The 27,791-nt window shown below is 51.1% G+C and overlaps 7 protein-coding genes across 7 annotated transcripts; 4 read left to right on the forward strand and 3 right to left on the reverse strand.

Annotated features, from left to right (window-relative positions):
* Positions 1-1,856: 1,856 nt before the first annotated feature.
* PC9H_010939 (uncharacterized protein) lies at positions 1,857-3,028 on the reverse strand (the record flags this gene model as incomplete). Its single annotated transcript, XM_036780429.1, has 10 exons — positions 1,857-1,882; positions 1,936-1,984; positions 2,038-2,142; positions 2,192-2,256; positions 2,308-2,352; positions 2,404-2,530; positions 2,580-2,599; positions 2,657-2,780; positions 2,834-2,922; positions 2,971-3,028. 10 exons carry the CDS (start codon positions 3,026-3,028, stop codon positions 1,857-1,859), a joined length of 708 nt encoding a protein of 235 aa, XP_036627812.1.
* Positions 3,029-3,927: 899 nt separating this feature from the next.
* On the reverse strand, positions 3,928-7,059 carry PC9H_010940 (uncharacterized protein; the record flags this gene model as incomplete). The annotated part of the gene is made up of 11 exons (XM_036780430.1): positions 3,928-4,044; positions 4,096-4,252; positions 4,307-4,509; positions 4,582-4,971; positions 5,028-5,216; positions 5,269-5,310; positions 5,366-5,377; positions 5,433-5,837; positions 5,888-6,003; positions 6,055-6,671; positions 6,746-7,059. The coding sequence occupies 11 exons, from the start codon at positions 7,057-7,059 to the stop codon at positions 3,928-3,930; spliced, it is 2,562 nt and encodes an 853-aa protein (XP_036627813.1).
* Positions 7,060-7,714: 655 nt separating this feature from the next.
* Positions 7,715-9,146, reverse strand: PFA3 (palmitoyltransferase for Vac8p; the record flags this gene model as incomplete). Its single annotated transcript, XM_036780431.1, has 8 exons — positions 7,715-7,811; positions 7,860-8,123; positions 8,175-8,275; positions 8,325-8,444; positions 8,500-8,534; positions 8,588-8,648; positions 8,695-8,981; positions 9,038-9,146. 8 exons carry the CDS (start codon positions 9,144-9,146, stop codon positions 7,715-7,717), a joined length of 1,074 nt encoding a protein of 357 aa, XP_036627814.1.
* A 493-nt stretch (positions 9,147-9,639) lies between these two features.
* Positions 9,640-11,304, forward strand: PC9H_010942 (uncharacterized protein; the record flags this gene model as incomplete). The annotated part of the gene is made up of 11 exons (XM_036780432.1): positions 9,640-9,681; positions 9,747-9,842; positions 9,904-9,953; positions 10,011-10,233; positions 10,295-10,347; positions 10,412-10,507; positions 10,567-10,717; positions 10,776-10,808; positions 10,871-10,954; positions 11,014-11,093; positions 11,160-11,304. The coding sequence occupies 11 exons, from the start codon at positions 9,640-9,642 to the stop codon at positions 11,302-11,304; spliced, it is 1,053 nt and encodes a 350-aa protein (XP_036627815.1).
* Positions 11,305-11,895: 591 nt separating this feature from the next.
* PC9H_010943 (uncharacterized protein) lies at positions 11,896-13,528 on the forward strand (the record flags this gene model as incomplete). Its single annotated transcript, XM_036780433.1, has 10 exons — positions 11,896-11,919; positions 11,969-12,018; positions 12,068-12,229; positions 12,277-12,487; positions 12,551-12,629; positions 12,680-12,705; positions 12,756-12,904; positions 12,961-13,112; positions 13,164-13,235; positions 13,296-13,528. The coding sequence occupies 10 exons, from the start codon at positions 11,896-11,898 to the stop codon at positions 13,526-13,528; spliced, it is 1,158 nt and encodes a 385-aa protein (XP_036627816.1).
* Positions 13,529-14,161: 633 nt separating this feature from the next.
* Positions 14,162-16,765, forward strand: PC9H_010944 (uncharacterized protein; the record flags this gene model as incomplete). Its single annotated transcript, XM_036780434.1, has 14 exons — positions 14,162-14,305; positions 14,358-14,549; positions 14,609-14,740; positions 14,795-14,817; positions 14,866-14,890; positions 14,949-15,048; positions 15,103-15,492; positions 15,554-15,591; positions 15,658-15,725; positions 15,784-15,887; positions 15,938-15,997; positions 16,045-16,472; positions 16,531-16,688; positions 16,741-16,765. The coding sequence occupies 14 exons, from the start codon at positions 14,162-14,164 to the stop codon at positions 16,763-16,765; spliced, it is 1,887 nt and encodes a 628-aa protein (XP_036627817.1).
* Positions 16,766-21,590: 4,825 nt separating this feature from the next.
* PC9H_010945 (uncharacterized protein) lies at positions 21,591-23,012 on the forward strand (the record flags this gene model as incomplete). Its single annotated transcript, XM_036780435.1, has 4 exons — positions 21,591-21,624; positions 21,683-21,711; positions 21,775-21,856; positions 21,913-23,012. The coding sequence occupies 4 exons, from the start codon at positions 21,591-21,593 to the stop codon at positions 23,010-23,012; spliced, it is 1,245 nt and encodes a 414-aa protein (XP_036627818.1).
* Positions 23,013-27,791: the final 4,779 nt, after the last annotated feature.

Genomic DNA, 27,791 nt, shown 5'->3' on the forward strand with positions numbered 1-27,791 from the left:
AACATGTGATCACACCATCACCACCTATAAGTGTGAACGTGTTCCCTATTTGCGAAACATATTCCCCCACGGCCAGTTAAAGGAACCCTCAGGTCGAGCGTAACTACATCACTCGGCGCTTGAGAAGATGGAGAATTGTACTGCGGATTCGACAGTTGAGCTGATATTTGGCTTTGATTTGGCTACTTCGCAGATTACTGATCGCTTGGCTCGAAGATCTAGCCTTACCGGCATGTTGACGTTGAAGCCAACAAACTTGCCATCACCCGATCATGTATTTGGTATTTATGTACACAATTTGATTGCCTCTGGATCTTGCTCCAATTTGGGGAGATAATTGCATATACATCTACTCGGTCATGTTGTTATATAAACTGATGAGTATATAAATAATCGACAGCAATAGGGAATTAAGCACATCTCAGAATTACAACGTGTGAAGCTTGCGAAGGCAATCAATTGTTCATGATGGGGAACTGTGTGCTACTTTTGGAAGTGTTTCTAGACACTGAGCGGAGGTGGCATATCAGGAACCTGAGATATCAGTGCATCACGGTTGTACTCACCGCGGGACCCAGATATAGAGCTGTACCCCTTTTCGATTACAGGTGCGATAGGGGCGTAGCTTGATCGAGCTGCTGATGGAGTATACGCTGGGGGTGGCGGATGCAGCATGGCTCGATTAACAGTCTCAGACGATGTCAAGCCAACGACCTGTGACATGGGCCTCTCTTTCCTGTGCATGGGCCTTTGTGGACTTAGTTGTGCCGCTTGTGTTTGGGATACACGTCTCGAAGGTGGCGGAGTATAGGAGACATGGCGATTGCTAGGGGATGTTGCATTCGTCATGGGTGTATTGCGAGACGATGGCGAGGAACCCAGACATCCGAATCGATGGCATATTACACCAACAATTATCATAAAAATTGCTGGCGAATCCAAAATGAAGGTCACCAGAGGGCCCAAACGGAATGAGTTACGGGACTCACCGAATATTATGAGTGCTATAGCTACCGTAGCCCAGGGAGGCATCACATTATTAGCATCTTGGAGGACTTCACGTCGAGTGATTGAAATAAACATGGTAAGATGACGGGCACAATGCTGGAGGGTAATACAGCAGAGGGGGGGTCGAGTGTGCTGGGGGTGGAGACACAGACGTCAGATCACTTGTAGGTTGAAGCAATATATACGCACCGAATCTATTGATGAACACGAGGCCGCATCCTCTGGGAATCGATGTCGATTCTCAAATAGATGGCGAGCAGGGAGCGCGACCTCACTCAATGGGGGCAAAACAAGAACTCACCATAGTTGGATAGCCCATTTAACTTAGCGCTAAAGGGCTCTGCAGCAACGAGGCATCTCGGTCGACCAGGGGTCAGCATGGTGATATTCTTGAACTTTATGGGGTATTGCAGTCAAGTAATAGTACTGCACGGCGACCCGGAGATGATTGGAACTCTCAGGCGACTCGGAGATACGAGATTACTGACTGCAGATCTTATTCTATGCTACGCAGAAAAAGGTATCGTGAGGCGAGTCAATGGCCTCATTGAAACCATGTGGCAACTGCGCGAGCATCCGGTACGACGGCTGTTGGCTTCTTTAACCCAGTTGCAGTACAATGCAGTCTCCATGGCTGCCGGATCCTGTTGAAAAGGAGGGCACGACTGGGATAATGTAGTGTCATGGACTGCACGATTCGCGGCTTCATTAGCCTTCGAGTCATTCAATTTCAATGGTTGAGAGTCCCATGGTCAGCTCAACTTACTGCTGGACGAATCAATTACATGGATTAGAGCTCGAAGATTCTGGACTTATGTACATAGCAACACATCGCGAGATCTCCTGGATCAACCATGCCACACAGGAGGTCCGGCTGAGGAGGGTGGTCAGAAAAGGTGAAGTGGCAAGAAAGAATAATACACTAACGAGGAGTGTAGCCAGAGTACCCAGCAGGGAGTGCGTAGATGTTAAGTTTCTAGAAGCGATATCAAGGTAAGCAGACGATCAAAGTGTGACGAATGTACGCACAATGCCGGGTTCATTACCGGTGTATGCACCAGGGAAGGAAGTAGTCGGGAAAGGCGAGCCGTTCCCGCCTCCAACAACATTAACTTGAGCACATCCAATGTAGAACTACGGGAATACGGTGAGAGATATAGCTAGTAATAAATACGGAGCGTACCTGAGCGTCGCCGAAGTTGCTGGCGATGTGGAGAGCAATCTGTTCAATCCTAATCAGGTATTGCCCTTGGGGAGGGAGGCATTAGCAACATCAAACGATAAGAAGCCCAAGGGTACCATTGGGCAAGCTGGCGGGGATAGGAAAGGACACTTCGTTGATGTCTTGCGTACCGTTAGTAAGAGATACATGAAGGGGTCAGGGGAATACCGCACTCATAGAGTCAAAGATCAGACCGGTGCTGGCCGACCATCCCGGAGCCCACTCCCAGACTTTGAACCATGTGTTTCCTGTCCCAGCCGAGTTCGAGTTGGCGGCCGGGGACGCTGGCGTCATGTAGGCCTTCAGATATGATCAGGAACATCTCTCGCTGTACAGAATGAATTCTCACCGAGAAATAACCAGGATGACCTGTTCGATTCGAGGACAGATGTTAATTCGGTTGTTTAATCGATCTGAGTGACCTACCCATGGTGTTGGAGGCCTTGAAGCCAACAGTGGAGCCAGCCCGAACGGTAGCCGTGTTGGTTTGGCTGGCAGATGTAGAGTCGAGTTCGAAGCAGCGGAACGCGTTGCTGGTCACATCTTGAATCTATTTTAAGTTGGATCAGGAATATGGCCATTCAGTAACTAGAAGAGGCTCACAGGTCCGTTAGACCAGTGGTTTTCTGTGATGCGAACGTATTCCCATTCACTTGACGTGGTCCCATTGACAATGAACTGGGGGAAAGTATCTGCACAGGGATCAGTTTGAGGACAAAGCACTGTGAGAGACGACATACAGTGAGCCCCAACGAATTGGATGGCAGTAGCCAGAGCAATGGCAACCGATAGACGCATGTCTGCCTATGAGTGCCTGCTTCAAATTAAATGCCTCATCTCCCTTTTTATACGACTACGGATAGGCATGCCGAGGAGAATTAATGCCGCAAGTTCCACCGAAATACAGCCAATGTTCTTCTTTGTATACTTCAATGGCAGCACAAGGCGTGCAATTGAATGGCAACAAATAAATGGCAACGATTGTCATATGACGCGAGACCACTTCTATCACTGCTGTGACCAGCAAAGCTGCTCCAATACGGATCAAGATCGTATAATCGACGGAAAATTTATCAACCCGCTTACCTTGGCAGCAATCCGACCTAGCAAATGGGGGAGCAGTACATGTACTGATCATTGAAAAATGCGGACGCTCAGTACCGTCCTATTCTGGCATTTGTCAGAACCACGAAAATTGCGCTTATGGAACAGCGTGCCCCCAAGGGATCAAGCGGTGGGGCTTGAAGCTTGGATAGCCTTGGATAGCGATCCTCCTTCATCTTGGGAAGGCAGGATGTCTATCTCCATAGGGTGAACATGCATTTTGACAAGGTTGGAACTTTACAGAGCGCGGTCTTCAGGATGCCTGCTATGAATGGTACCATCGGTCCTCTGGGTGATTCGTATCGAGATGACCAAATTCAAGGAACTTGGCCCGAAACCAGGGTCCGATGCCGTTAGTCCGAAATTTTGCGTGAGCACTAATGTATTTCAACTTGAGATGAAGTTCAATAACATTGAATCTATAAACAAAGCCAAACAGTTCAATGAGTTCGAGTCCCTCTTGCGGAGGTCGTCACTCATGCTCCACGGAAAGGGCTTGAATAAGAAGTCGTCAGACATAGGGATAAGAACAAGGGGAAGTTTGCATATCGGGTACCATTTTACATGTATTGTAAAATATCGCCTGCCAATCATCAAATATCGTAAACAATTCGCCCTCCCGTCCAAGCATACGGGTAGTTCCTCTGGTACCAGTTGCGCAAACTGCGCCTTTCAGCCATGCGAGGGATGAATGCGTATGACCCGCCCAACTGCAAACGTATCAGAAGCCATATTCACTGGTAGCAATATCAATTACTTACAATCACGTTGTGACATCCGTCAAAGAAATCCGCCGTGAATCCTGGGTAGTGCTTAGATGGTTCGAATCCATCGTGTTTCGTGAGCGTAGTTGAAGTCCATTCCCAGACGCCGCCGTTGTGACCTTTTCCACCGTACTTCTTCCCGCCGGTCGTTGCGCTGAGCGAGTGGGGTCAACACAACATCTGATAAGAGCCAAGGCGGAGAACTAACGGAACGGGATGCCAGTTACGGAACCCAACATTTGCGCCGCCTTCGTAGCCGCTCTCAAATTTATCTAGGAAGAGACGAAGCTCAGGCTCGGTTGGAAGCCTTCCGCCTTTAACGATCGCATAGGCAGACAAGCCATCGTACGAAATGACGACCGGCCAGTTCTGCGCCACTTTCATAGGTACAGGGCCGTACAGGGTGCGAACCTACTTCCACAGTATAGTGAGCGGATTTTCGCCACAAAACGTATACAATACGTAAAGAAAATATATACGCACCATCATCTTATCATCTGTCTCCAACCAACTGGCCGGTAATTGGAGCTTCATGTCGTCCTTATACTCTTTGTAGAATTCGTAGAACTGGCCATTCGTGACCGGCCTCCACTCAATCTTGAACTGCTTGACTTCGACCTGACGCTTGGGATTCTCATTATCCCATGCAAATTCGTGATCTTTCACGTCAGTGATGAACGCAGGGTCTTCATCCTCCCTTTCATCGTCGTCGTGGCCTAATGCTACGATTTCCGGACCCAGAGTAACTGTCGTGTTTTCCAACGCTGGGAGAGCGTTCCAGTTTGCGGAAAGCGAGCTCCAGGGTGGAGGTGTGAATCCTGGGGGAGGGGTAGTCCCGTTTCCGGCGGCTTGCAAAAGCATGTAGAGCAACGTCTAACGAAAAGCGATGTCAAGAAATACGCCTTTTAGTGATAGCGCCTCCGCCATACCTCAATGTGGAAAGCCTCGTGTTCGAAAGTCATTGACAATATGCGACAGACCTTTCGCGTCAACACCTTCTTTCCTGTCAAGACATCGTCGTAGAGATGCAAAAGCCTTGAGCGGACTTGGGCTTGAAAGGATAATATAGCTTCAAGCGAAGGCCAATCGCCTTCATTCTGCGGAACCTCTGAATGGGGCTGATAATTGGTTATGAGTGCCGTCCTTTATTAGGATTGACAGAGGACATACATGACATTCGGCCGGGTTGTCCACATTAGGATCAATCCCTCGCTAACGATGAAATGAGATCAACGGCCCAAGAAGACAGCACAGAACGTAGAATCACCTCAAAGATATACTGATGGAAGAGTGTTTATCATTACAAGCCCCCAAAACAAATGGTAGGTAATTACCTTGAAACTTTCAGGCTCCGTGTGCGGTTCTTTCAGCAAGCGACTCAAATGGATGTCCAAGAACGTCGGGATATGGCCCAGATAAAATAGGCATATGTGCCTCAGGTGGATAGGCTTCACGTGGAGCATCGAGGGTGGAATCATCTTCAAGGTCACGAAGTCCCAAGCGGCCCACAGGTTTGACCATTCTTGGGGTGAAGGAACGCCGAAGGGCGTGTTGGAGAGGGGAAAGTTTTTGACGATCTCGCCGAGGCCATTGAAGGCGATTGGGGACTTCAAAAGGGGGAACATAAAGGGGGGACGCTCGAGTAGCCAAAGGGAGTACTGGGTGGCACTGTCTGTCCAACGTTGGATAGGGCGGAGGCCCGAGTCAGTGAATAGGCTATAGGCATCGGTTTCCGAGTACTGCATTCGGCATATTAGGTTCTGTAAGGGTCACATTCACCGTATCGTACCTTATAGGAGACCTCGATTTTGACTAGTTCATCTTCAAGGAACTCGTAGCCATGTTCCGCCTTCGGATCTTCGAGTTTCTGGGGACACTTGGACTTGTAATATGCCTCATGCCGACCTACGAAAGGTGTTAACTGAGTATGCAGCTGAGCGGGACTCAGCCACTCACGCTCCGCCTCATTATATCTATTAACATATTCCCATTTGTCTTCTTCAAACATATCCTCGTTTCCTAGCGCACGTCCAGCCGCTCTCAACCCGTTCATGATGAACGTCTTCGTATATCCTTTGCGGTCATTGTACGCCTCTTCGATCAACGTCTTATCGTTATCGTGATCGAGACCAATTAGTAGCGTATCGCCTGAGCCAGGGCGAAGGGGCATGGACTGCAAGAACTTGACGCTATCCTTGCGGTCAAAGTTCCCCAACGACGAACCTAAGAATAGAATATGCAGTGGGGAACTCGATCCCGATCTGGGGGTCGGTGATGGCGGCCCCAACTCTCTTCTCGAAGATTGGCTAGTAGGGGAATTTGAATGGCTGCTGATGGGAGAACCCTCGTCTTCTACAAACTTCAGCCCGTCTTCGTAAGTGCCCCAGAGGCCCTTCGTTTCTACTTTTCCTCGCAACATCTCTCCAACGCTTGAGTTTGATATGGAGTCTAGTACTCGCTGAAGTTCGCGTTCTTCAAGATCGAGGGCGTAGTAGGTGATCGGCGCTGTATCGCACTGGCTAGGAACGATGCGTGAAAGCCCTGCGAGAATGTGGGAGGTCTTCCTTAGAGAACTTTAAGCAGTGCCGGGTGGGTAAAATCAGCCAACTATGGCAACCCCCAAGGGACGATAACAACTTAAACTCACCCGGCGCCTAATTCGAGGACGACCTCCGAGTCTGGATCCCCGTCCCCCAATCCACTGTGCATCGTCCGAACAATCTCATCGGCTTTATTCTTGAGGATTTCCTCCTCGGCGCCAAAGAGGTAGTATTCCGAGACTTCGGTCGTGATGGCGTCGTAGAGTCTTAACCCTCGTTCGTCGTATAAGAGCACGGTGGGGATTTCCTTTTCGCCATGCGGCCGAGTTAAGCCGTCAACAAGCTGCTGGGAGAGGTCGCTCTGCAGATCCAAATGTCTGGACTGATTGAGCGTCTGGACGTCGACGATTTGAATGGCCATACTGCGTCGCGATACGAGGGGAGAAGTGGCAAATCAAGTGGTCTGTCAAGCGATGGATTTGGATTTGGACAGGGCTTTATAATGCTGTGAATCGTTGGAAACGGAAACGTGAAGCCATTGGGAAGCCTTGCTGCGCACGTTTTACGGTATTATACCCCAGTATGGATTACAAATTTGGGGTATAGATTAAGTGACGTTATGAGCCGGCCGTATGAGCAACTGTGCTTGAAAGCAGTTCCGCCCCGAAGCGATGGGACCTAGAGTTCGCGAAAGGGGTCGCCGGTCATAGACGACGTAAGGGTGGGAGAAGGGGCTTGTGCAATTAGACACCATGGAGGATTGAAGGACCGCGTGCTCGCTCACCTAGAATAGACAAGTTCTAAGCGTGTTCCAAAGGAACATGTTGAGCTCCAAGCAACATTGGTCAAGTGCCGATGCAGTCGCTGTTGAAGTGGGAATATCAGTGTCGTGTTTGGGCATCTGCAGAAACTGCCATCGTTTCTGGGAGGAGAAGGAAAGGAGATGCGAAACGAGAGCGAAAGCTTTTAAACCGCCAAACCCGGATCGCGTCATCTCGCGCAACAGTCATGCCATGGTGCGGTACAAAGCGACATAAATTAATAGAAATAGATACGTATAAGAATGTCCCTGTGCGTCAATTGTCCTTGCCGGCTTTAACAAGTTCAGTAGCTAATGTCGCGAGCATGTCGTCGGAGCGTGGATTGCGCACGAAGCTTCTGCCATCGCCCTTGCTATCATGGAGTCAGAAATACTTGCGCCGAGCCGTCCAAGTCACTCACCTTCCTCCACCGTGTAGCAGTCTGGGAACCCAGCCCCACCTCCGCTCCCATCCAAACACCTGCGCCCAATTTCGTCTCAACCCGATGTCGTACAATCGTATCGCGCCATGCGCTTCTCGCACAATATATCGCTGTTCATACGTAAGTTCGTGCTCTGATGGGGGATCCGAGAGTATGCGTCCAGCATTGTTAGATGCGGGGAGAGGGGGGAGATGTCGGAGCAGCATGAACGGCGAAAGGTTCTCTATCGTAGTTTGATTCGTCCTGCCAAACCACGTCGATGAGGCGCTGAGTACCGCTCAGGTGTCCACTTACGAAATTAGGTATACATGGTAGAAGAGGAAAGACCCTATGACCAGTGCGAAGATGACGCCTGCGAAGAACAAGCTGAGTTCGTGCAAGTATATCGCCTCGTCCTAGATTTGGGCGGTGAGTTGCCGAGTGGCCGACAAACCTAGTACTTACAATCGCGAGCACGTTGTTGAACGCAAACCAAAGCGCGGAGCCGTTCACAAATGCAATGTACGTAGCGAGCAGCGTCACAGATGTCAGGAAGTGAACAAACGCCGGGTACGTTCTGTGGCCCTGCAACGGTGTAAAAAATCGCGGAGGCTGACCAGCAGATGTCGGCTGTGCTTACTATGCAGCGAGCACCAAGCCACGGGCAATGGTGATCTGGGCGGTGGTGGTGAGGGGGGAGAAGGGGGGGAGAAGGGGATCGACATTACCCATTTTAAGGACACACCTCCCACAGTGCGAGCAGTGGTGTGTGCGTTCGGGTTTCGGTGCCTACGGGCTTGGTCAGCTCTGCACGGCTGATATTCTAAAGACGAACCCAGCATTCCCGACACCACTTTCCTGGTCCGTTGAAATCCACATCGTCCGACACGGTGGACATCATCAGGCCGTCTCCCTCCCCTCGACCGGCCTCGTCGACGGAATTCACTGGACCAGGATCCCGCGCAACACACACGATCAGAGATGAGAAGGCGAGGAACGAAAGCGTGTATATTGCAGCAAGATGGACAAAAAGCAGCAAGGGTTCCTCCAGGGTTAAAAGGTGATATTTCACGACGACGAAGATAACGGAGGGGTGTGGCGCAAGTAGCAGCAACACGGTGGCTAGATAGCGAGCGGTCAATGCTCCAGCTTATGATAGAAAGCCATGTCAGGCGTACCACCGAGTGGTAGATAATGGACAAAAGTCTTTGAGTGATCTGGTTGAGGTGCTACCGGTGAAAGCATGCGAGTTGAGGCATCCTGGTAGTCCAGAGTAATGAGCGGCATAATATTCTAGCAGTGAGCTCTACGCAGCTACTATGAAACGGGTGAAATGAAGGGCATGGACAGTGATGATCAGCGTTGACTACAAAGGGATTCTTGTTTCAACTTTCCTGAGTGTGCGAACGCACAGCCACCGGCACAGACTGATGCGCCTTGCGGCAGCAAGCGATACGGTTGCGTTTGGCGTGGCTTGCAGGCTGATCAATCTGGCCTATGCATCGCAAGAAGTTACGGGAAGCGGCGCATCGAAAAGGATAGGACCCCTCCTCGTCGGCGCAGAAAGACGGATCCTCTCACGCGAAACAAACACAAAATTCGGCCTGAACTTGATTAGCAACGGTTGGCTGAGTGAGGGCATGATTAATTCCCGATTGTGGTGGGATTGAAATCGGTAAATGGCTTACACATAACTAGCTTACACACAACTTCCACAACCTCTATTGCTTTAGAGTATATATTCCATGCAGCGAGCAAATAGGTTCAGCGACACGGAACCATGTCACCCCCTACGACCACAAAGCACTACGTTGTATCCAAGGTGAGTGTCCTCAGGAAACTAGATGATTTAGTTTTTGGCTTATCGACGATCTTTTTGCCATAAAGATTGGTTCCTTGGACAACCTGACGCTCAAGGAAAGCTCGATTCGACCTCTGAAGACTAATGAGGTGTTGGTTCGGGTACAAGCTGTATCGCTAAACGTAGGTTCTTCCCGAAAGCGGAGACTTCACCATATTCTCGTCTCATCACCTTGTCTTGTAGTATCGCGATGTGCTTGTAGCAAAGGGCCTGTACGGGGGTCCCGATCTGATGTACGTTATCCTTCTGTCTCGATAGCTTCAAAAGTGCTGATACAACTTTGTCGTCAGAATACAAGAGGATCTAGTGCCGTGCTCTGACTACAGCGGCGAAATCGCCCTGGTTGGCGAAGACGCACAGGGCAAGTGGAAACTCGGAGATCGAGTATGCTGTAACTTCGCTCAGATGCACGTCGACGAGTACGATGCGCTCGAACCTAATGCTTCGGTCAAAACCATGAGCGGAGGTCCCGTTCAAGGTGTATTATCGCAATATGTTATCTGTCCTGCGGAGGTGCGTAATTTGCGTATGAAGCGGTAGGAGATAAACACGGATATTGATTACACTCTCAAAGGGCCTTGAGCTAATCCCCGACCATCTCTCCTTTGAAGAGGCGGCGACTCTGCCGTGCGTACACAGTTGATACATCCTGTTCCGTGGCAAATCTGACTTGCCAATTTTGCTAAAACAGTGGCGCTGCATTGACGGCGTACAACGCCCTTCTTGGCCCCAATCCTGTCAAGGCTGGTGACCACGTACTCATACAAGGCACGGGGGGAGTCTCTATGTATGTAGCGCGCATTATGCTGTCCTCTTCTCGCCACTTACGACAAAACGCGTCCACAGCTTTGGGCTTCAAATTGCTGTAGCCTCTGGCGCGACAGTCATTGCGACATCCTCGTCCGACGAGAAATTGAAAGTCGCCTCTAAACTTGGCGCGAAACACTTGATCAACTACAAGACAACGCCCGACTGGGAAAAAGTCGTCAAGGAAATTGTAAGCAGCCAACTTCTCGGTATCCGAAACGAATTATGCCTGATGTACTCTGTGTTAGACCAATGGTCGTGGAGTAGATCATGTAATTGAAGTACGTTCTCCTAATAATAGCTAGTATCGAGGGACTTACAGTACACAAATATGTGCCATTAGGTGGGTGGGCTCGGCACGTTGTTGAAGTCGCTCCAGTCAGTCAAGCAATCTGGCTGGGTCCACTTGGTTGGCTTCTTGGCTCAGGTAAATGGATATGCTTCGGCCGAGTACCCACTTATTCCAACCGATGGCTGTGATTGTAGGGAGGCGACGCCAATCTCGTCTACCCCATCATTCTGAGAGCTGCCCAATTACGCGGCATCCTGTTCGGTTCAGTGGAACAGTACGTTTGGCGACGATCCCACCCATAGGGTTTTGCTGACAGTACGTTATCGTTATCTCCGCGCAGATTCAAGGGCTTGATTCGGCTGCTCAAGGCTCACGATCTGCACCCGGTGATTGATAAAGTCTTCCCCTTCGACCAGGCACTCCAGGCATTCAGACATCTGGAGTCTCAGGCGCACATTGGGAAAGTTGTAATCAAAGTGGAATAGACAATACATCGGCGACTGAGGCTGAGGCTCGAGGTAGAAGATACCTACTTAGAAACACTTCATTGTCAAGTGATTATCTGTGATCTCAAATCTTGCGATTTGCTCCCCTGAACTCTCCTGAATTTCAAATACTCACGTGGTGCACTGCCACTTATCCATTTTTGCTTCCGCTGATACCGCGGCGCGGCTCAGCCACCCGAGAATTCCAACAACACATTCAAACGTTCAACGTTTCGACATCTGACCTCTTCCAGTGAGCCATCATGAACTCCGAATTTGCTAGCCGTCTAAGAGGCCGAAGTCGAATGATAGAACCTCTTCTTGATCACGGTCTGCCATATTCTCGGTAAAGTCATCCATATCCATGCCGTGGATGTCAATGAACATACTGTGTACGCAATGCAGAAAGCTCTGTGGACATACTTCCTGCGTGAATGCTCTAGCTTTCTCATCTGATGGGCAGTTCCTTGCGAGTGGGGGTGATGGTATGACCTCTTTCTACGCTTCTCACTAATTTGGCTCCAATCGACGACTATTTTAGATTGTGTAGTTTATCTTTGGGACTTCCACCAGGATGACTTGCATCGTCCTATGTGCTCATTTACTGGACCCCACGTATGTTTGCCCTGTCAGTTATATATCCTGATCGCTGACAAAACTAAAGGGAAACATATTCAATCTGGCATTCTCTGCTAGGAAGCAGTACTTACTGTCGTATGCAACCTTCGCACCACACTCACTATCGACTGCTTACCGCTATCAGGGGAGGCTCCGACAAACCAATATTCAGATTTGATGTTGCTACTCGCACTCAGCTGGACGCAGGGAGTTCAGGCTCGGCCAGCATCATCTACCAAGACCATAGTGATTGTATTCGCGGCCTGACCTGTCACAGCCAACACGAGGAGCTTTTCTTAAGCGCCAGGTAGTCCCAATCCGTTTGGGACTTAACTTGACTCAACGAGCCTTCAGCGATGACGGGAGTATACGAATGCACGATGGACGAGGTAACGGATTATCCCGAGCGCAGGCAACACTTCAAGAATCGGTCGAAGTCACCGACGTCCGCTTCCATCCCACATTAGAGCATAATTTCTTATCAACGGATTCGCGTGGCGGAGTACACCTACGAGATATGCGCATGGCATTTGGTCCTTTAACGCAGAGAACGAACGGTGGGATTGTCTAAAGCGTGAGCATAACTCCATGTTGCGGTAACGTCAAATCGAATAACATTATTGGAAAGTACAACACAACACTGTCGAAGCGCGGCTCCCGCCGCCTCGGCATGCCGGAGCCATCGAGTGTGGCGTTCAACTGCGATGGTTAGTGAGAACCAACCCTTCGTAGTTCTTGTATTGATCAACAAGACTAGGTGATATGCTTGCTGTCACCTTGCTTGTAAGCCGAAAGATGCCTTGACCCTCTTTGATGACTGAAGCACCAAATAGAACCACCTGCCCACGCTTTACTCCCTACATGAATATCAGCCGATAGCGACATTTAGTGGCTTGCTCTTACCAGATGGACCGCCTGTGCCCTCGAATCAACGAACCTACTGCAATACTTGTACCATCAAGGCGAGTTTATTTCGAAAGCAGTAGTTCCGTCTTTAATAATTCCAATCGGACTTTCTTAGCATGGATCTTTTGGTAGCATGGGCCTTGAGACGGATGGGTTCTATTCTGCTGGCTCCGACGACTTTCGTGGATACATATGGAAAGTTCCCAATATCGCTCACCTAGTTAACCAACGAAGAAGAATTGGGGAACGAGAGTGGGATTCGCAGAGAAGTCCCTCTGAAATAGGTAACAGATCCCGGTGAGCACTGCCAAAACTCCAGCTGAGGTCTCCTTTAGCTTTCGTGGAGAGCGAGACGAATGATAGATATATCCCTCTGGAATTATCCCAGCCGTACTGCCGTTTAACAGGTAATCTTTCATTATCTAAAGGAATGCAGCATACATCGTTTCAACTGGCATATCTGTCAGGACATGATTCAATAGTCAACACGACGTTGTTTCACCCTTACCTTCCACATATCCTGACCTCGGGTATAGAGAACCACATCACGCTGCATAGTCCTACACCTGCTTCGCCTTGCTCCTCGTCGTTACAACTCAGTCCGCCGGATGTGCGGACGCTACCTCGTAGTGCAATTGAAGGAAGACTCATGACCAACGATCTATCTGAAAGGGAAACGATAGGACTATTTGACCAGTAAGTGCGACTATGTTCGTAGGTTCGCAACACTCAGTTTCCTTGTATATATCAGGATATTAAGAGCGGAGGCGGGGGCCAGCTTGTTCCATAACTCAGATGATTCAAATACATGATTTGGCGATCACCCCGAGCAATATCACAATATTGTATACCATTGTATATAAACACACACCTTAGGTGGCCCTGTTCTTTACTTCCTCCCTTTCGGTATAGTCATACTGACACGTGGCACGTATTCCTATCGAGGGATGGCTGTGTCCGTCCAGCAGCTGGCATAGGAAATGCTAGCTGCCAGCGCACGATGACCTCCGGCCAAGCACTCAAGCGCCTACTATATTTTGACTAAACAACTAGCGTCAGGCCTCCCTACCGTGAAACATAGAATGGAAAGGTATCACTCTTTTAGTTCCGCAAATTTCGACCACTAACCACGGTGTCATCGCAGTGGCGTGCTTGTGTAGGCTTATGCTTATGCCTAAATCTGCTAGATTGGATTAACGTCTGTGTAGTTAAAAGTAGCCGCAACTGTTGATGGGTACGCACCCCATCCCTCCTGGACGTCCTCGCATCTGTAAGTTTGTCACATCTCCAAGAGAGTGCTTGGCCTATGTCTCAACACAACTGAAAACAGAGGATGAAGTCGGCATTTGGTCTCGCGATCCTAGCCGCCACTCTCGCTACTGGCCTCGGCCACAACGATTGGTCGAAGCCCTGCTTCAATGGCGAGTGCGCATACGATCTACCTGACCACCTTGGCCAGTCGGGGACTGTCAAGCTTGTGGGTATTCCAACCTCTTTATTTGATTCCGTGGTAGCTGAAAGCATCGTAGATGGCCAAGTCCCCGCACGCCATCGCGGATATTACCCCGGCGGCGGGATGGGTGGTCCTTGATTGTGACCCGAACGCCCTCAGTCAAGACATTCGTCTCGTATGCCAGAACGACGACACTGAGGCGTCTGGGTGCAGCCACTTCTTCGAAGGTTCAGGACCTGTGCACAAATATGTCCGACTACCTGAGAGTGTGAGTCAAGCCTCGCATATCGAAAACAAGACACCGGTTAACGGACCTTGAATCGCCAGTGCTCGTCCTCTCCGTTTGCCAGGATTTCGAAGTACTGGGTACACGACGACCAGTCGGTTGGCGCGCACCACCAAGTGACCCGACGAGACGGTGTCGCACCTCAGGTTCTTGCTATCAGTATTGACGACAAGGTAATCCTTCGAATGTCTACCCGCGGCAATGACTGACATATTCGATCTATTTAGTTCGATCAAGCTGACCACTCCCTGTATGTACCCATATTCATTTTCGTATATTTTTTCTGAACGACACTTAGACACGGGGATGTCGACTTCATTGCCGTCAGTTATACCCCATGTGTCCATTTACTGTCCTATCTGACCTCTTTGAATTTGGCAGTACGGAATAACCGAACCAGGAGTTGATACCAACTTCGCCATTCCTGATGACCTTGCTTCGCCGGAAGCTGTCGAGGCATTCATGAATTACGCTATGGATCGTAAGACCTTTCACTCTGAAAAACATATCCGATATCTTACACAGCACACGTCAGAGTTAATGGATAAGTCGCGGCCCTCGACGCCAACTTCCCCCCGGGGTTCCACGCCGGCATTCAAGTTCACCAAGATAGATGCATACATCCAGCCCTACTACTTCAATGGCCCACCCGGCGCCCCACCCAAAATCGACTACCCAACCGGAAAGGACGTCGTCAAGAAGGACGACTCCGGCAGCTTCGGTAGTTCCACTGATGCGTGGAGGTCGTTCGAAATCAAGTCCGAAGACCTGCAGTGCAAGTTTCCTGTAAAGTACAACACAACCGCCAGTGGGGGATTGGCCGTCACCGGGAAGGTCGATACTTTCTTTTGGGGTAAGTTGAAGTGGGGCGGCGTTGCAACGGGTAAGAATGGCATCCTCGATCGTATCTTCGGGTTCTTCGACGGTGGGTGTTGCTGCGTTCAAATTCAAATTCGAAAGGGCGACGCATTGACGTGTTGATATAGGCCTCGAAGCTCATATGCGACATGAGCTCTCCCTCAACGTCGCACTGACGGCAAGTAATTTCAGACGACCTGCATCTCGTTGACTAATCGATACTCTGACATAGGGCAAATTTGGTTGGGAAGTAGAGAACCCACCTTGGGGCATTCCAGGAGTCACAGCGCTGGAGTTCGGGTACGCGCATACCTCGAGTGTATGTGGCTCAAACACTCACTGACTATTCTGCACCCAGGCTTGCCAAACTAGGCCTCTTGGGTGGTATCAAGCTCGAGGCCAGTGTATCGGCGGAAGCTTCTTTGGAGCTCACAACCAAATTGCAGTATGGCGTACAACAAGGTACGAGCCGTCACGCTGGGTTCATCAGCATCCCTCTCACCTCCATCCAGGTGTCATCACGATCCCGCCCAAAAGTGGATCTAAGTTGAAGCCATACTTCAATTCCACTGGTACGTCATCGTGGTCTTCGTTAGCCGTCGTCTCACCCCTTCCTCAGAGGTTGGAGCCAAGTATGGCGCCGCTGGAAAAGCCAAAGGCGCCGTCGAAATCGCGGTTACTCCGAAACTCCTGCTCGGTGCTGCCGCGGGCGGAGGAAAGCCCACTACAGCCAACGGCTTTGTCGGTTTCGAGTTTAAGCTCTCCGCTGAGGTAGAGGTGTCCAAGACCTTTGCTGAGAGCTCTGGCTCGTCCTCACCGCCGTCGAGCCCCCGGGGCCGTCGGGCTATAGAGGAGAGGGCATCAAGGCCCTCAAGTCCGAAGTCGCCGCGCCCGTCGTCCCCAAGCCCGTCTTCCGGCTCAGGAGTGGAGGCCGGCTACTGTGTCAAGTTCGCCATCGATGGGCATGTGGGTGCGGAAGCCAAGTTCTGGGGTATGGGTCCCAGCGTCAAGGTCTCTTTCTGGACATGGGAGTTCGTTTTGGCCCAGGTGCGTCGATCCAGTTTCTCGAGCGCGCCGATGGCTCATGGTCTTTCTATCACTGTAGGCCGGGGACTCGTGCAAACCTGAGAAACGCTCCATGATTTCGAAGAGAGGGAGCATCTCGAGTCTGATGGCCAAAGTGAAAGGAAAGGCGGAGTGTCCGGCCATCCCCCTGTCTGCAGCCAAATCCTTTATTAAGAAGACGCTGATTGACCCCAAGAAGTGAGTTCGCTGCGAGACCGGTATGCGCGTAGTAACTCATGCTTTTGCACAGGTGGAAACTCTTGTCGGGGAATTGATGTGACGAGAATGATGGTCAATTCGCAGGCCCAGTGTCTGTATGACCCGAGGGGAGTCGAAGGTCGCTTTTTAGCCAAGTAAATGTGATTCGGCCGACCGTCGTGATTCCCAATCGCAGCCTATGCAATATTACTTTGTCCCCCAGGAAGACACTTGTTAGAGACATATTGAGTTTGTGGTATGTGGGCATGGGTGCGTCAAATTTGGTCCGCCCGGGCAGACACGAAACGGCGGCACCCATAGTAGCCCGCAGCGCGAGAACACACCATGCAGACACTGACACTCTGCATACAGCAATAGCAATCAGTCGTGAATACTCAGAGATGAGAGGGCAGAAAAATTGTGTAGACACACCTCAAAGTACGCAAGTTGCGTCGAAGCTACACATGTCCATTCAACCATTCAACCATCCAGCAAAAATGGATGTCCCTCTTCCAAAGCCTGGCGAAACTCCCGCTTTCGACATGGATTGGAAACCATGCTATCGGAGCATCCAGCGAGCGTAAAGAGAGGAAGGGGCTCTTCTCTTCCTTTTACCACGATCATCAAACTAAGCGCCCGCCTAGGCCGGCAACATTACACGGTAAGTCCGCAAGAAAGGGAAGCAAGAAGAGGTCCTATGAACCCCACAATCCCGGGCAGTAAGCCCGGGACCACACTACGGAACTGGTTCCGCCCACCACCACCATCAGACAACACCACAGCGCCAAATGAAGGAGGAATACCCATGAATACCGACGACAACACACATCAAGATAATGACATCGAGGACGAAAGCGACGATAACGACAACGACAACAACGACACTGAAGATAGCGATAGTGATCATCAGATCACCAAGCGACCTACATCCAAGCTCAGGGCTAGGGCTGTTACCCGTACCGTATACGGTCACGGCCGTATGATTACGCCCTAAGTACGGGCAATGATAGGACTCAGCCATCCGTATACGCTTGCCGCAGATTACCAAGACGGTACGGTACGGACATTGTACGGTGATACGACCGTAATTACGATAACCAATATAACTATTTCTCCCGCATTATGTAGTTGTACATATCTACTTAATTGGAGACCTTGTGGCGAGCAATGCGAAGGCGCTGCTTGAGTAACATCAGTGTCTCGATGGTCTGAGGTTTAAGACTTGCACGCCGAAGAGATATGGTGTCCCTTCCAGCCGAGAATATGTGTTCTACAGCGACGGCAGAGCCTACCAGTCAAATTGGTTAGTGTGAAGGCAGGTGAGCATGCGAACATACCTGGAATGCCCAACAGATCACGAGCGAGGCAGTAGAGGTTGGGGAACTGAAAACGGCGGGTATACCACCAGTTTATTGGATCACAAGAATCCATATCTTCTTGTGGGAGTTTCCAGTACTCGGCCAATTCATTTATAGTCGTATGTTCCTTGCGCCGATAGCGTGCCATGAAGTCAACTTGAACTTCAGATGATTCGGAACCCTCCGAGGTGACCGACTGAGCAGAGCTTGCTGCTGACAAGGGGATCGGAACAGTCTTCTTGTAGTGTCGGTTGAAGTAAGCTTCGAGCTTGGATTTCGAGGCCTTAAGGTCCTTTAGGAGCTCAGGGGACTCCTTGAAGTCTTCAGCGAGACCGTCGTAAGAAATCCGTGGGTCAAGGACTAAGCACGATGATCAGAATGGTTAATACTATAGTGCATCGAAGAAACTACTCACGTGAAGACCACATATAGTATGGAGATTCATCGATCTTTGAATAATATTCACTGAGCTTCAAGTGAGAGTCCACTAGTGCATCACGGAGCTGTGTCGGGGTGTCTGTTGGGAGTGTCCGAATGGTGTCTCGTAGTGTTTCTTGAAGTCCTCGAAGGACGGCAAAGGTTTGCGAGAGCATCAGCTTGGAGGTTGCTGACATCTGAACGGTGGCAGCATGGAAGTTCCGCAGCCAAATTTCAACGAGCGCAATTGCATCCCAGTGAGCCGGAGTGAGATCGTACTGCAGCAGGTCCCGGTTCACTGTCTTTCCTATGAAGTCACTAAGGGTTTCTCTATATGCTAACACACGGCCTAGAGTAATAGAGATAAATAGTTAAGCATGCAGAGATGTGAATTGTAACTTACAGATCATTTGATGTGTCGAAGACCAGCGGGTCTTAACATCGAGGATTAACATTAACGGAAGTGATGATCTGGGTGATCCAGACTTTTGAAGTGACAAAGAGACGTCATTAAGCCAGGACTTTCGGCGCTGAGGGCTAGATCGTACTGAGTGTACAATCCGGCAAAGCTAATCAATTTCAGTCTATTAATACAATCACTTATAGATAACGAATAGTACCCTTGTTACTGTGCATGAGAAATCAAGTTCTTCAGTGCCGTTGTCTTCCCGGAACACAGCATCGTCGTCCACATCCCTGCTATCAGGAGAGGAGACCGTTGTTTGATAGTCCCCACTACGTCCTGCAGCCCATGCGCTCTCGCTTTTGGATATAGCACCGATACCTTCCAGGAGCTACAATATTTCAGCTCATGTTTCTTAATTAAGTGCGGAGAAGAATCCATACCTTCAATGCAGCCAGATGTATAGTGTGAGGAAGACACCGGAGGCGAGCATCGGTAGCTGAGAATTGAAGGCCCAGTGCCTCATGTTTCCGTTGCAAGGCATCCATAAGAGTGTTGTTATTTGAGGCATTGTCCATAACGAATGCCATAGTCTATTGTAAGTAATTAGTATTGATTTCGTAAAGAGAATGCTTCATGTACACGACCGATCAGCCCATATTTCTCAAGTGTCCCCCAAACGGCATCGGCCATGTTGTCCCCTGAGTGTTCCCCTATCATCTCCTTGAAGTCGATGAGTGTTTCCTCTTATTGGATATTAGAAAGTGACATCAACGAAGTGGGCAGACTCACCAAGAACACCATCATTAGTTATATAATGGGCGACAATGGCTAAAAAAGCATACTGATTGCTTGATGTCCATGCATCTAAAGAGATCGAGACTTTGCTCTCAAGGCTCTACAAATGCACGGTGAGGTTGCGTGTCAAAGTGAAGGACTGTTCTCACCGAAAACATCTCCTTCATTTCCGAGATCACTTCGGCACCTCGTTTCATGATCTTCTCCTGGATAGATGTTCGGTGTGGGATATGGAGAGGATTTGTATTGCCGCTGTGATACGAGACAAACTCAAGAAGCTTGCGGAACTCGGGGCGATCAACCTCGGTGAATGGCTGGTCGCAAGAAACCATCCAATCAGCAAGCAGTGACCCAAACGATGTCTGATCCCAAGTCGGCTAGAAAATTAATAAGCAATGGTGTCAATGCGGACGAGCGTGACATACTTTATCCTTCTCTAATTGGCGTCGAAACGCAGCCATAATGCTGGCAGACTCTTGCTCAAGCCCGGAGACGTACTTAGCCATGGCATCGGCATCCATTTTTGCTGTTCCGTTGGCGATCTTCACTTCATCTGGAGTAATGACTCCATCAGCGCCCCATAGCTTCAGAACCTCGTAGAATTTGTACAGGAGAGGGAAGTTCTTCAAGTGCTGGGTTAAACCTATTTACTATTAGCGGTGTATGAGAAATATACTCTAAAGTACTCACCATTTGTATTGCCTTTCATCGCTGCTGTGATCTTGAGTATTTTGCGATTACCATGAAAGCATTTGAAGTACTGGTCCCCATCATTCTTTTTGCCGTTTGCATCGGTGGTAACTTGCTTGTAGAATAAATAGATCGCGCCACGCTTTGCCTAATCAATGTTAGTTATGCATCGGCCATCTGAAGCGAACTGGTATCTACCTTTGGTTTCGCATTCAGCGTCGCTGGGTTAACACCACTAGTTGATCCACTCCCGAGCACTGGCTGATCCTCACGGACACGCTTTGGCTGGGAGACGGTGGCCTTCATAGCTTGCTTACGCTTCCGTGAACGAGACTTGAGGGACGCAGCAAGTACCGCCTTGGTGGGAAGCATATCAGCGATCTATAGTAAGTGAGATAGAATCAGTACACCTGATGAGTGATCAATAACGAGCTTACCTCCGCATTTGAGACAAGGTTGTCATCATCGTCATCTGAGTCCTCTATGTCAATGAGAGGCGGGCAGTCTTCGTAGTCTTTATCCTCATCTTCATCATTGTCCGTATTACTGATGACGGCGGTAGCTCTGGAAGAAGCGGTGGTTTTGTTTCTTGACGGACCGCTTTGCAAGCGTGGAGGGCGTCGCAATGCTGGATCTGGATTACCGTCGTCGTCAAGCTGAAGAGCGGAGATGGCGTCCTGCATTTTCAGTGAAATTCGACCACCACGCGTACGCCCTAATTCTGTATAGGGAGCATCAGAATAAAGCAATGTCACCTAGTTGCGTACGTACGAGGTTCTTCTCTCTCCTGTGGTACTGGCAGGGCCATAGCATCATCAGGGTCATGATACCACTGTATTTGAGAGGCGGGGAGTAATTCGCCGTCTGGACCAACGGCGCACTGATCGGACATAGAATGAGAGCAATGCGAGTAGGTAGAATATTATTGTCGTCCTGAGGACTGGATCAATCGAGGATGAGTAGCGCTATTTAAACCAATCTATATCAATAAACAAGATACCGGATTTCTCATGCACTAGATACTCAACAATGTGCTTGAATGCTGCGCAGCATATGTACAGTGTTCATGTGGATACTTGACTGTCCAATGAGCGCTCTATCAAGTCAGTTAATCTGAAATACTCAGCGCATCGTGTTCTGTGGTCCACCAGCCTTCAAACAGTTCCACAACACATGTCTCGTCTATCCATGAGTTCCCAAGCATTGCTGCGTGCTCCCACCACGATATCGCACTTTATGGAGCCTGTACGACAGGGGCGGCAGGGGTATGGTGACCTAGGAGTGTGTTGAGGTCGTGTCGCGGAGTTTTCGAGTTCGGTGCTATTCAGGGTACCGACGACGTCGAGTTCAAGCCCGCGTAGGTCTGCCACGCATCTACCATTTGGTTTCACACGCCTTGACCCGTACTCGCCGTATACAGCCCAAGTCCCTGACCCGTATACGGCAAAGATTCCTCACGCATTACGTCCGTAACAAGCAGTACATTCAACGTCAACGGTACGGTACGGAGCCCGTAAGACGGCTACGTATAAACTGTATCTACGGTCACGGCTGGTAGCCCTACTCAGGGCCAGCAGAGTAGCAGCGCGGCGCGAAACCAGTAGATTCACCTTCCTCAAGACCCTTGAGGCGGTCAAGGCCAAGAACGACGTCGCAGCGGCGCGGCGCAAGACACCAGCCCCGGAATCTGGCAAAGCAAGTAGTGACAGCACTGACGCAGCTCACCCCCCAGCAGATGGCCGTGCAGCCCCCCCACATATGACAGGCATGCGTCAAGGGACCTTGGTATTCGACATGACGAGCACGACAGGCGCAAAGCGTAAAGGCAAGGAACTCGAGAAGGCGAGCCTGAGCTCTCCTTTGGCGGATGCCTCAAGGCCCAGCAGCAAATCAGCGCGGGGCGCGACTACGCCCTTACGCCCGCATAAGCGTACCAAGGGCTTGCAAGCCAACCCAAAGCCTGTCAGCTCAATAGAAAAAGCAGCACAGTACCTCAAGGACATGGGGATGATAGAAACGACGAAGGTAGACCTCAAGCTCATTACTAATGTACTCTTCAAGGTTGCTGCTCGAGTGCAAGACACTGGCACAAGCGAAACGATACACACGCTAGCATCGCTCCAGGAGGAGATCATCCGGCAGCAGGAGGTCACGCAAGCCACCAACATTTTGCGGGAAGTGGCGAAGGAGATCTCAAACAACCTCACAGCGAAGCTGGCAGAACTGACCAAAGAGACGGTAACGGCCGTCCGTCAGGGAGTATTGCAGGCAAGCCGGGAGCTCGACAAATGCACTGATGTTGTAAAAGTCGCAGCCGGAGACTTCAAAGCCACAGCCGGAACCACACCAAGGTCCTACGCAAGAGCGGCCGCACCTCAAGACCAAGGCACAAGCACCCCACCCACCCTGCTGCGCCCGGCCACGCAGGCCAGGATGGAGAGGGACCGTCGACGCATCCTCGTCGACCCGCCCACTGGACAGGCCAGCCTATACCCCGCCACCCCCAACAGCAACAGCATCACCAGGAAAGCCACAGAAGCCCTGCACGGAACCGGGGGAGATGCGGCGTGGGCCTTCGTCAGCCGCACAAAACTCGATAAGGGCAGTATTCTTCTGGAGGAACCTCTCTCTTCCTTTTACCACGACCTGAAAATTTAAGCGCCCGTTCGTCAACGGGCTCGACAAAGGTAGGTTCGCAAGAAAAGGGAAGATATAGAGGTAATATGAACAGCAACAACCCGGGAAGCAAGCCCGGGTTTAACTTAAGCGACTGGCTACGCCCTACTCGCTCAGCTGACAGTAACGTGGTACCAAACCGCGTGAGACCAGCCACCAGTAGTCAGGCCACGCGGCGCAAGGCCTCACACGAGGACAGCGACGATGAAGATGATTTTCACCCCGCCCTCGACAACACTGCACTCGACTCAGCCCTGGCAGCGCTGAAAGCCGGCAATGAAGCAGCAGCATTGCGTAAATCGGGAGGGAGGGTTCACACCCCCGCTCCTACGCCAGCACGACGGGACCCCCCTCCACATCTAGAGACACCGACACCGACACCCCACCCTCGCCCTCCGCTACAGCAAAGCGTACTCCCCTTCTCCCTCTCCACCAGCTCCCTGGCAGGCCTCAAGCGTAAGGACGTCCCCACGGCAGCCTCCCACTCGCCCACGGCTGCTGCCCCAGCAAACACGACAGACTCGCCTCCCCCCGCCACACGCAAATCCGGCAAACACTTGCAGAAACGAGCCAAGCCCCCGGTACCCCAAATAACGGCGGACACTCCCTTCGATATAGCTACCCAGCATCTTCGAAATTCGGGGATGTTCCGCCTTATAGGTAAAATGGATCTGCAATTCGTTACTAACTCTCTCTTCAAGATAGCGGCTCGCCTACAAGATACAGGAACAAGCGAGCTCTTGCACGCCCTCGCTACTATTCAAAACGAGCTCCTCCTTCGTCAAGCCTCGGAACAAGCCACGACTACCCTGCGGGATGCCGCCAAAGAAATCTCAGGGAACCTTGCCAAAAAACTAGATGATCTCTCCACAAACACCCTGGTCGCAATCAAACAAGGAGTACTTAAGGCAAGTCGGGAACTGGACAAAAGCACTGACATCCTCAAGGTAACCGCCGGCAATTTAAAAGCCACAACGGAGCATGCCCCCAAGTCTTTCGCCAACGTGGTCGCCGCTAACGCCCCTCTACCCCCGTCCCCACACCAGACACTCCTTCAACCCTCCACCCAAGCCAGGCTGGAGCGAGACCGCAGGCGCATCTTGGTCGACCCACCCACGAGTAAGACCCCTCTTTACCCCGCTACAGTGGGGGCCATCAGGATCGCCAAAGAAGCCACCGAGGCACTTCACCGAATCGGAGGCAAGCCCGCCTGGGCTTTCGTTGGCTGCACGAAACTTGAAAAAGGTGGGATACTCTTAGAGGCTAACCTTGCAGCTGCCAAAGAGTGGATCACCACGGAGGGGCGCCTCGAGGACTTTGTCGCCGCCTTCAGTCCAGGAGCCACTATCAGGGAAAAGAAATATACTGTCAAGGCCCTCTACCTCCCGGTGGAACACAGCATCGACGACGAGGAAACCTGCCGAAACATCGAAGAGGAGAATGACCTCCCGCCGCACTCTATCATCCTCATAAAGTGGATGAAACCAGCTGAAAGACGAGGGAAAAATCAGCAATTCGGACACGCAACCATCACTTTTAACTCTCCTAGCAGTGCTAACCTCATCCTTCGACAGGGTCTTCTTTTCATGGATACCAACTACCGCTGTCACAAATGCAAAGTGGAACCGCTCCGGTGTCTCAAATGCCAAAACTACGGCCACATCGCCAGTGGTTGTACCGCCACTTCTACTACCTGCGCCACCTGTGCCCAGCAACATGATGAAGACGGGGATTGCCCCCAACTGTTCCGCAAAGAAGCTCACGCCTGCATCGCGTGTAGGACTGGGGGGCACGCAAGCTGGGAGCGAACCTGTCCAAGCCGCCTCAAGCTACAACGAGCACTTGACGAACGCCTTGAGAGTAACCGCCTCCCTTTCTTCCCCACAGAAGAACCCTGGACTCAGCGATGCGCCCCACTCTACTCGGGGCGCGTCCCGACCCACACTCTTCTGGACTGCGATTGGCAGCAGTCGAAGAAGATCCAGCCTCGCCAGACATCGATCGCAGACAGCCTTAAACCACGCCCAGAAGCCGCACTCACTCGCCGGCCTCACACTCGCCACTCCCCCGGCACCGACTGGGCGGACTCCTCCTGGGACCCGCCCATGGATCAGGACCCCCCCCCACAAACAACAGAGAAGTCCCCCACGCCCGTTGACTCATGACTGACGAATCCCCCAACAGTATACGAATCCGACAATACAATCTCAACAAATCTCTCACAGCGCAGCACACCATCTCTAACTCCCCACTCCACGAAGAATACGACATCCTACTAATTCAAGAACCTTACCTCTGCCACGCCCAACTTACACGTACTAACCGCAACTGGATCACGCTATATCCATACTCACAGGGCGACAACCTTCACCCCACACGCTCCCTGATCTTGGTAAACAGCAGGATCAGTACTGACGCATACGACCAGCTACCCATACCAGGCACTGGTGATGTTACGGCTCTGCGCCTCACCTCCAACGCCGGCGACATCTACATCTTCAATATCTACAACGACTGCGACCACTCAAGCGCACTGGACAGTACTCGGAGAGCCGCCCTGGACCTGCAACGAAAACATGGGAACCCCCTTATGATCTGGGCAGGAGACTTCAATCGTCACCATGAGTGGTGGGATAATCCGGCTGACCACCACCTCTTCACAGATAAGGCCCGCGAGGATGCGCAGCTTCTCATTGACCTCACAGGTGACTTCAACATGGAGATGGCCCTCGAACCCGGAACTCCCACCCTGGAGCATATGGTGACGAAGAAAGAGTATCGGGTAGATAATGTTTTCGTGTCAGCTGATCTTATGGACAGAGTTTTGGTTTGCGAGGTCCTCCCTGGGGAATCTCCCGCAGGCGCTGACCACTACCCGGTGGATACCATCCTCGACCTCTCCACCAACCTTGCCGAGGAACGCCGAACACGCAACTTCCGACTAGCAGACTGGAAAGTCTTCAACGAGGAGCTTACATCCCGTCTCCCCTTCGCAGGGATTCCTAACCACCTGCGCACACCTCAGGATATCGACCAGGCCGTTGACACACTCACACAGCTTCTACAGGAAACCATCGCAGACACCATCAAGGAAAGTGGCACCGCCCCCTTCAACCGCAGGTGGTGGAACGCAGAACTGGATTCGTTACGCACCCAGTACACGAGAGCTAAGCGCGCCTCACACAAGCTGCGGAATGTCCCCTCTCCGATTCATGACGAAGCTCGGCAACTTGGTACTAAGTACAAGCAGCGACTTGAAGAGGTTAAACTAGCGCACTGGGAAGACTTCTTGGAGGACCTCGACCCGCAGGAACTCTGGATCGCCAACAAGTACATCTCCAGCCCGGGATCGGATGGAGGTAAGGTGCGTGTCCCCTCGTTAAAATTCAACATGCCCGACGGCTCTCAGAAGGAGGCTGCCTCCAATGAAGAGAAGGGCCGCATGCTCGCTGACATGTTCTTCCCTCAACGCCCGGCTAACTTCACAGCTACGGTACCAGAGGTACTCCCGGAGCCGGTGGAACACGATTTCGCGGCATCGATTCACAGGACAAGGAACGTGATCGCAAGACTCAAACCATTCAAAGTCTGCGGGCCAGATGGCATCCCCAATGTGGTCCTCATGAGGTGTAGTGACACACTCGCACCGATACTGACCAGAATATACGAAGCAGTGTTCCGACTGAATCACTACCCACAGGTCTGGAAAAGATGGACCACCATCGTGCTGAAAAAACCAGGCAAACCACGATACGACCTCGCCAAGGCCTGGAGACCAATCGCCCTACTCAACACCATGGCCAAAGTCCTCACGGCACTGGTAACGGAGGACCTGGTGGAAATGTGCGAAAAGCACGACCTGCTGCCAAGCCACCACTTCGGAGGCAGACCCGGAAGAACTACAAGCGACGCACTGCACACCCTCACCACCAAGATCAAGCAGGCCTGGAGCAGGGGGAAGGTGGTGTCAGCGCTCTTCCTTGACATTGAGGCGGCCTTCCCAAACGCAGTGACGGAGCAACTTCTTACAAATCTACGGAAGCGAAGAATCCCAGCCAATTTCGTCTCCTTCATACGGAGCCTTCTGGTCGGCAGACAAACTACGATGGTATTTGACGACTACAAATCTGACTGGATTAACGTCGACAACGGGATCGGGCAAGGAGACCCCATCTCCATGATTCTCTACCTCTTCTATAACGCTGACCTTGTAGACATCCCAATAGCCGCAAAAGGAGAGGCAGCCATCGCGTACGTGGACGACGTCACTTTCATAGCAGAGGCAAATACCATCAAGGGTGCACACCGCAAGCTAAAGAACATGATGACTCGTCGGCATGGCGCCTATGAGTGGTCTGCCAATCACAACTCACGTTTCGAGGCGAGCAAGCTCAGAATCATGAATTTCACACCCAGGCAAGTTGAGCACCCCGTACTGACATTGTTAGATAAGGAGGTGGCGCGCGAGACCTCCTACAAGATCCTAGGGATTATCATCGACGAACATCTCCAGTGGAGGGAGCAAACGGCGGCAGCCCTTGGCAAAACAATTCAATGGATCAACACTTTCAAGAGACTGGGACGTGTCGGGGGAGGCATCAGCTCCAGGCTCCTCCGACAACTCTACCTGGCAGTCGCCATCCCCAAACTAACTTACGCACTAGACGTGTGGTACACCCCAGTCCGCCTGCCAGCGGGGCGCAAACGACGGGTCGGGTCAGTCAGAACGCTGAGAACTCTGGTCAAAGCGCAACGTACAGC

Source organism: Pleurotus ostreatus, assembly GCF_014466165.1.
Source record: "Pleurotus ostreatus strain PC9 chromosome Unknown scaffold_8, whole genome shotgun sequence".
Lineage (NCBI taxonomy): Eukaryota > Fungi > Basidiomycota > Agaricomycetes > Agaricales > Pleurotaceae > Pleurotus > Pleurotus ostreatus.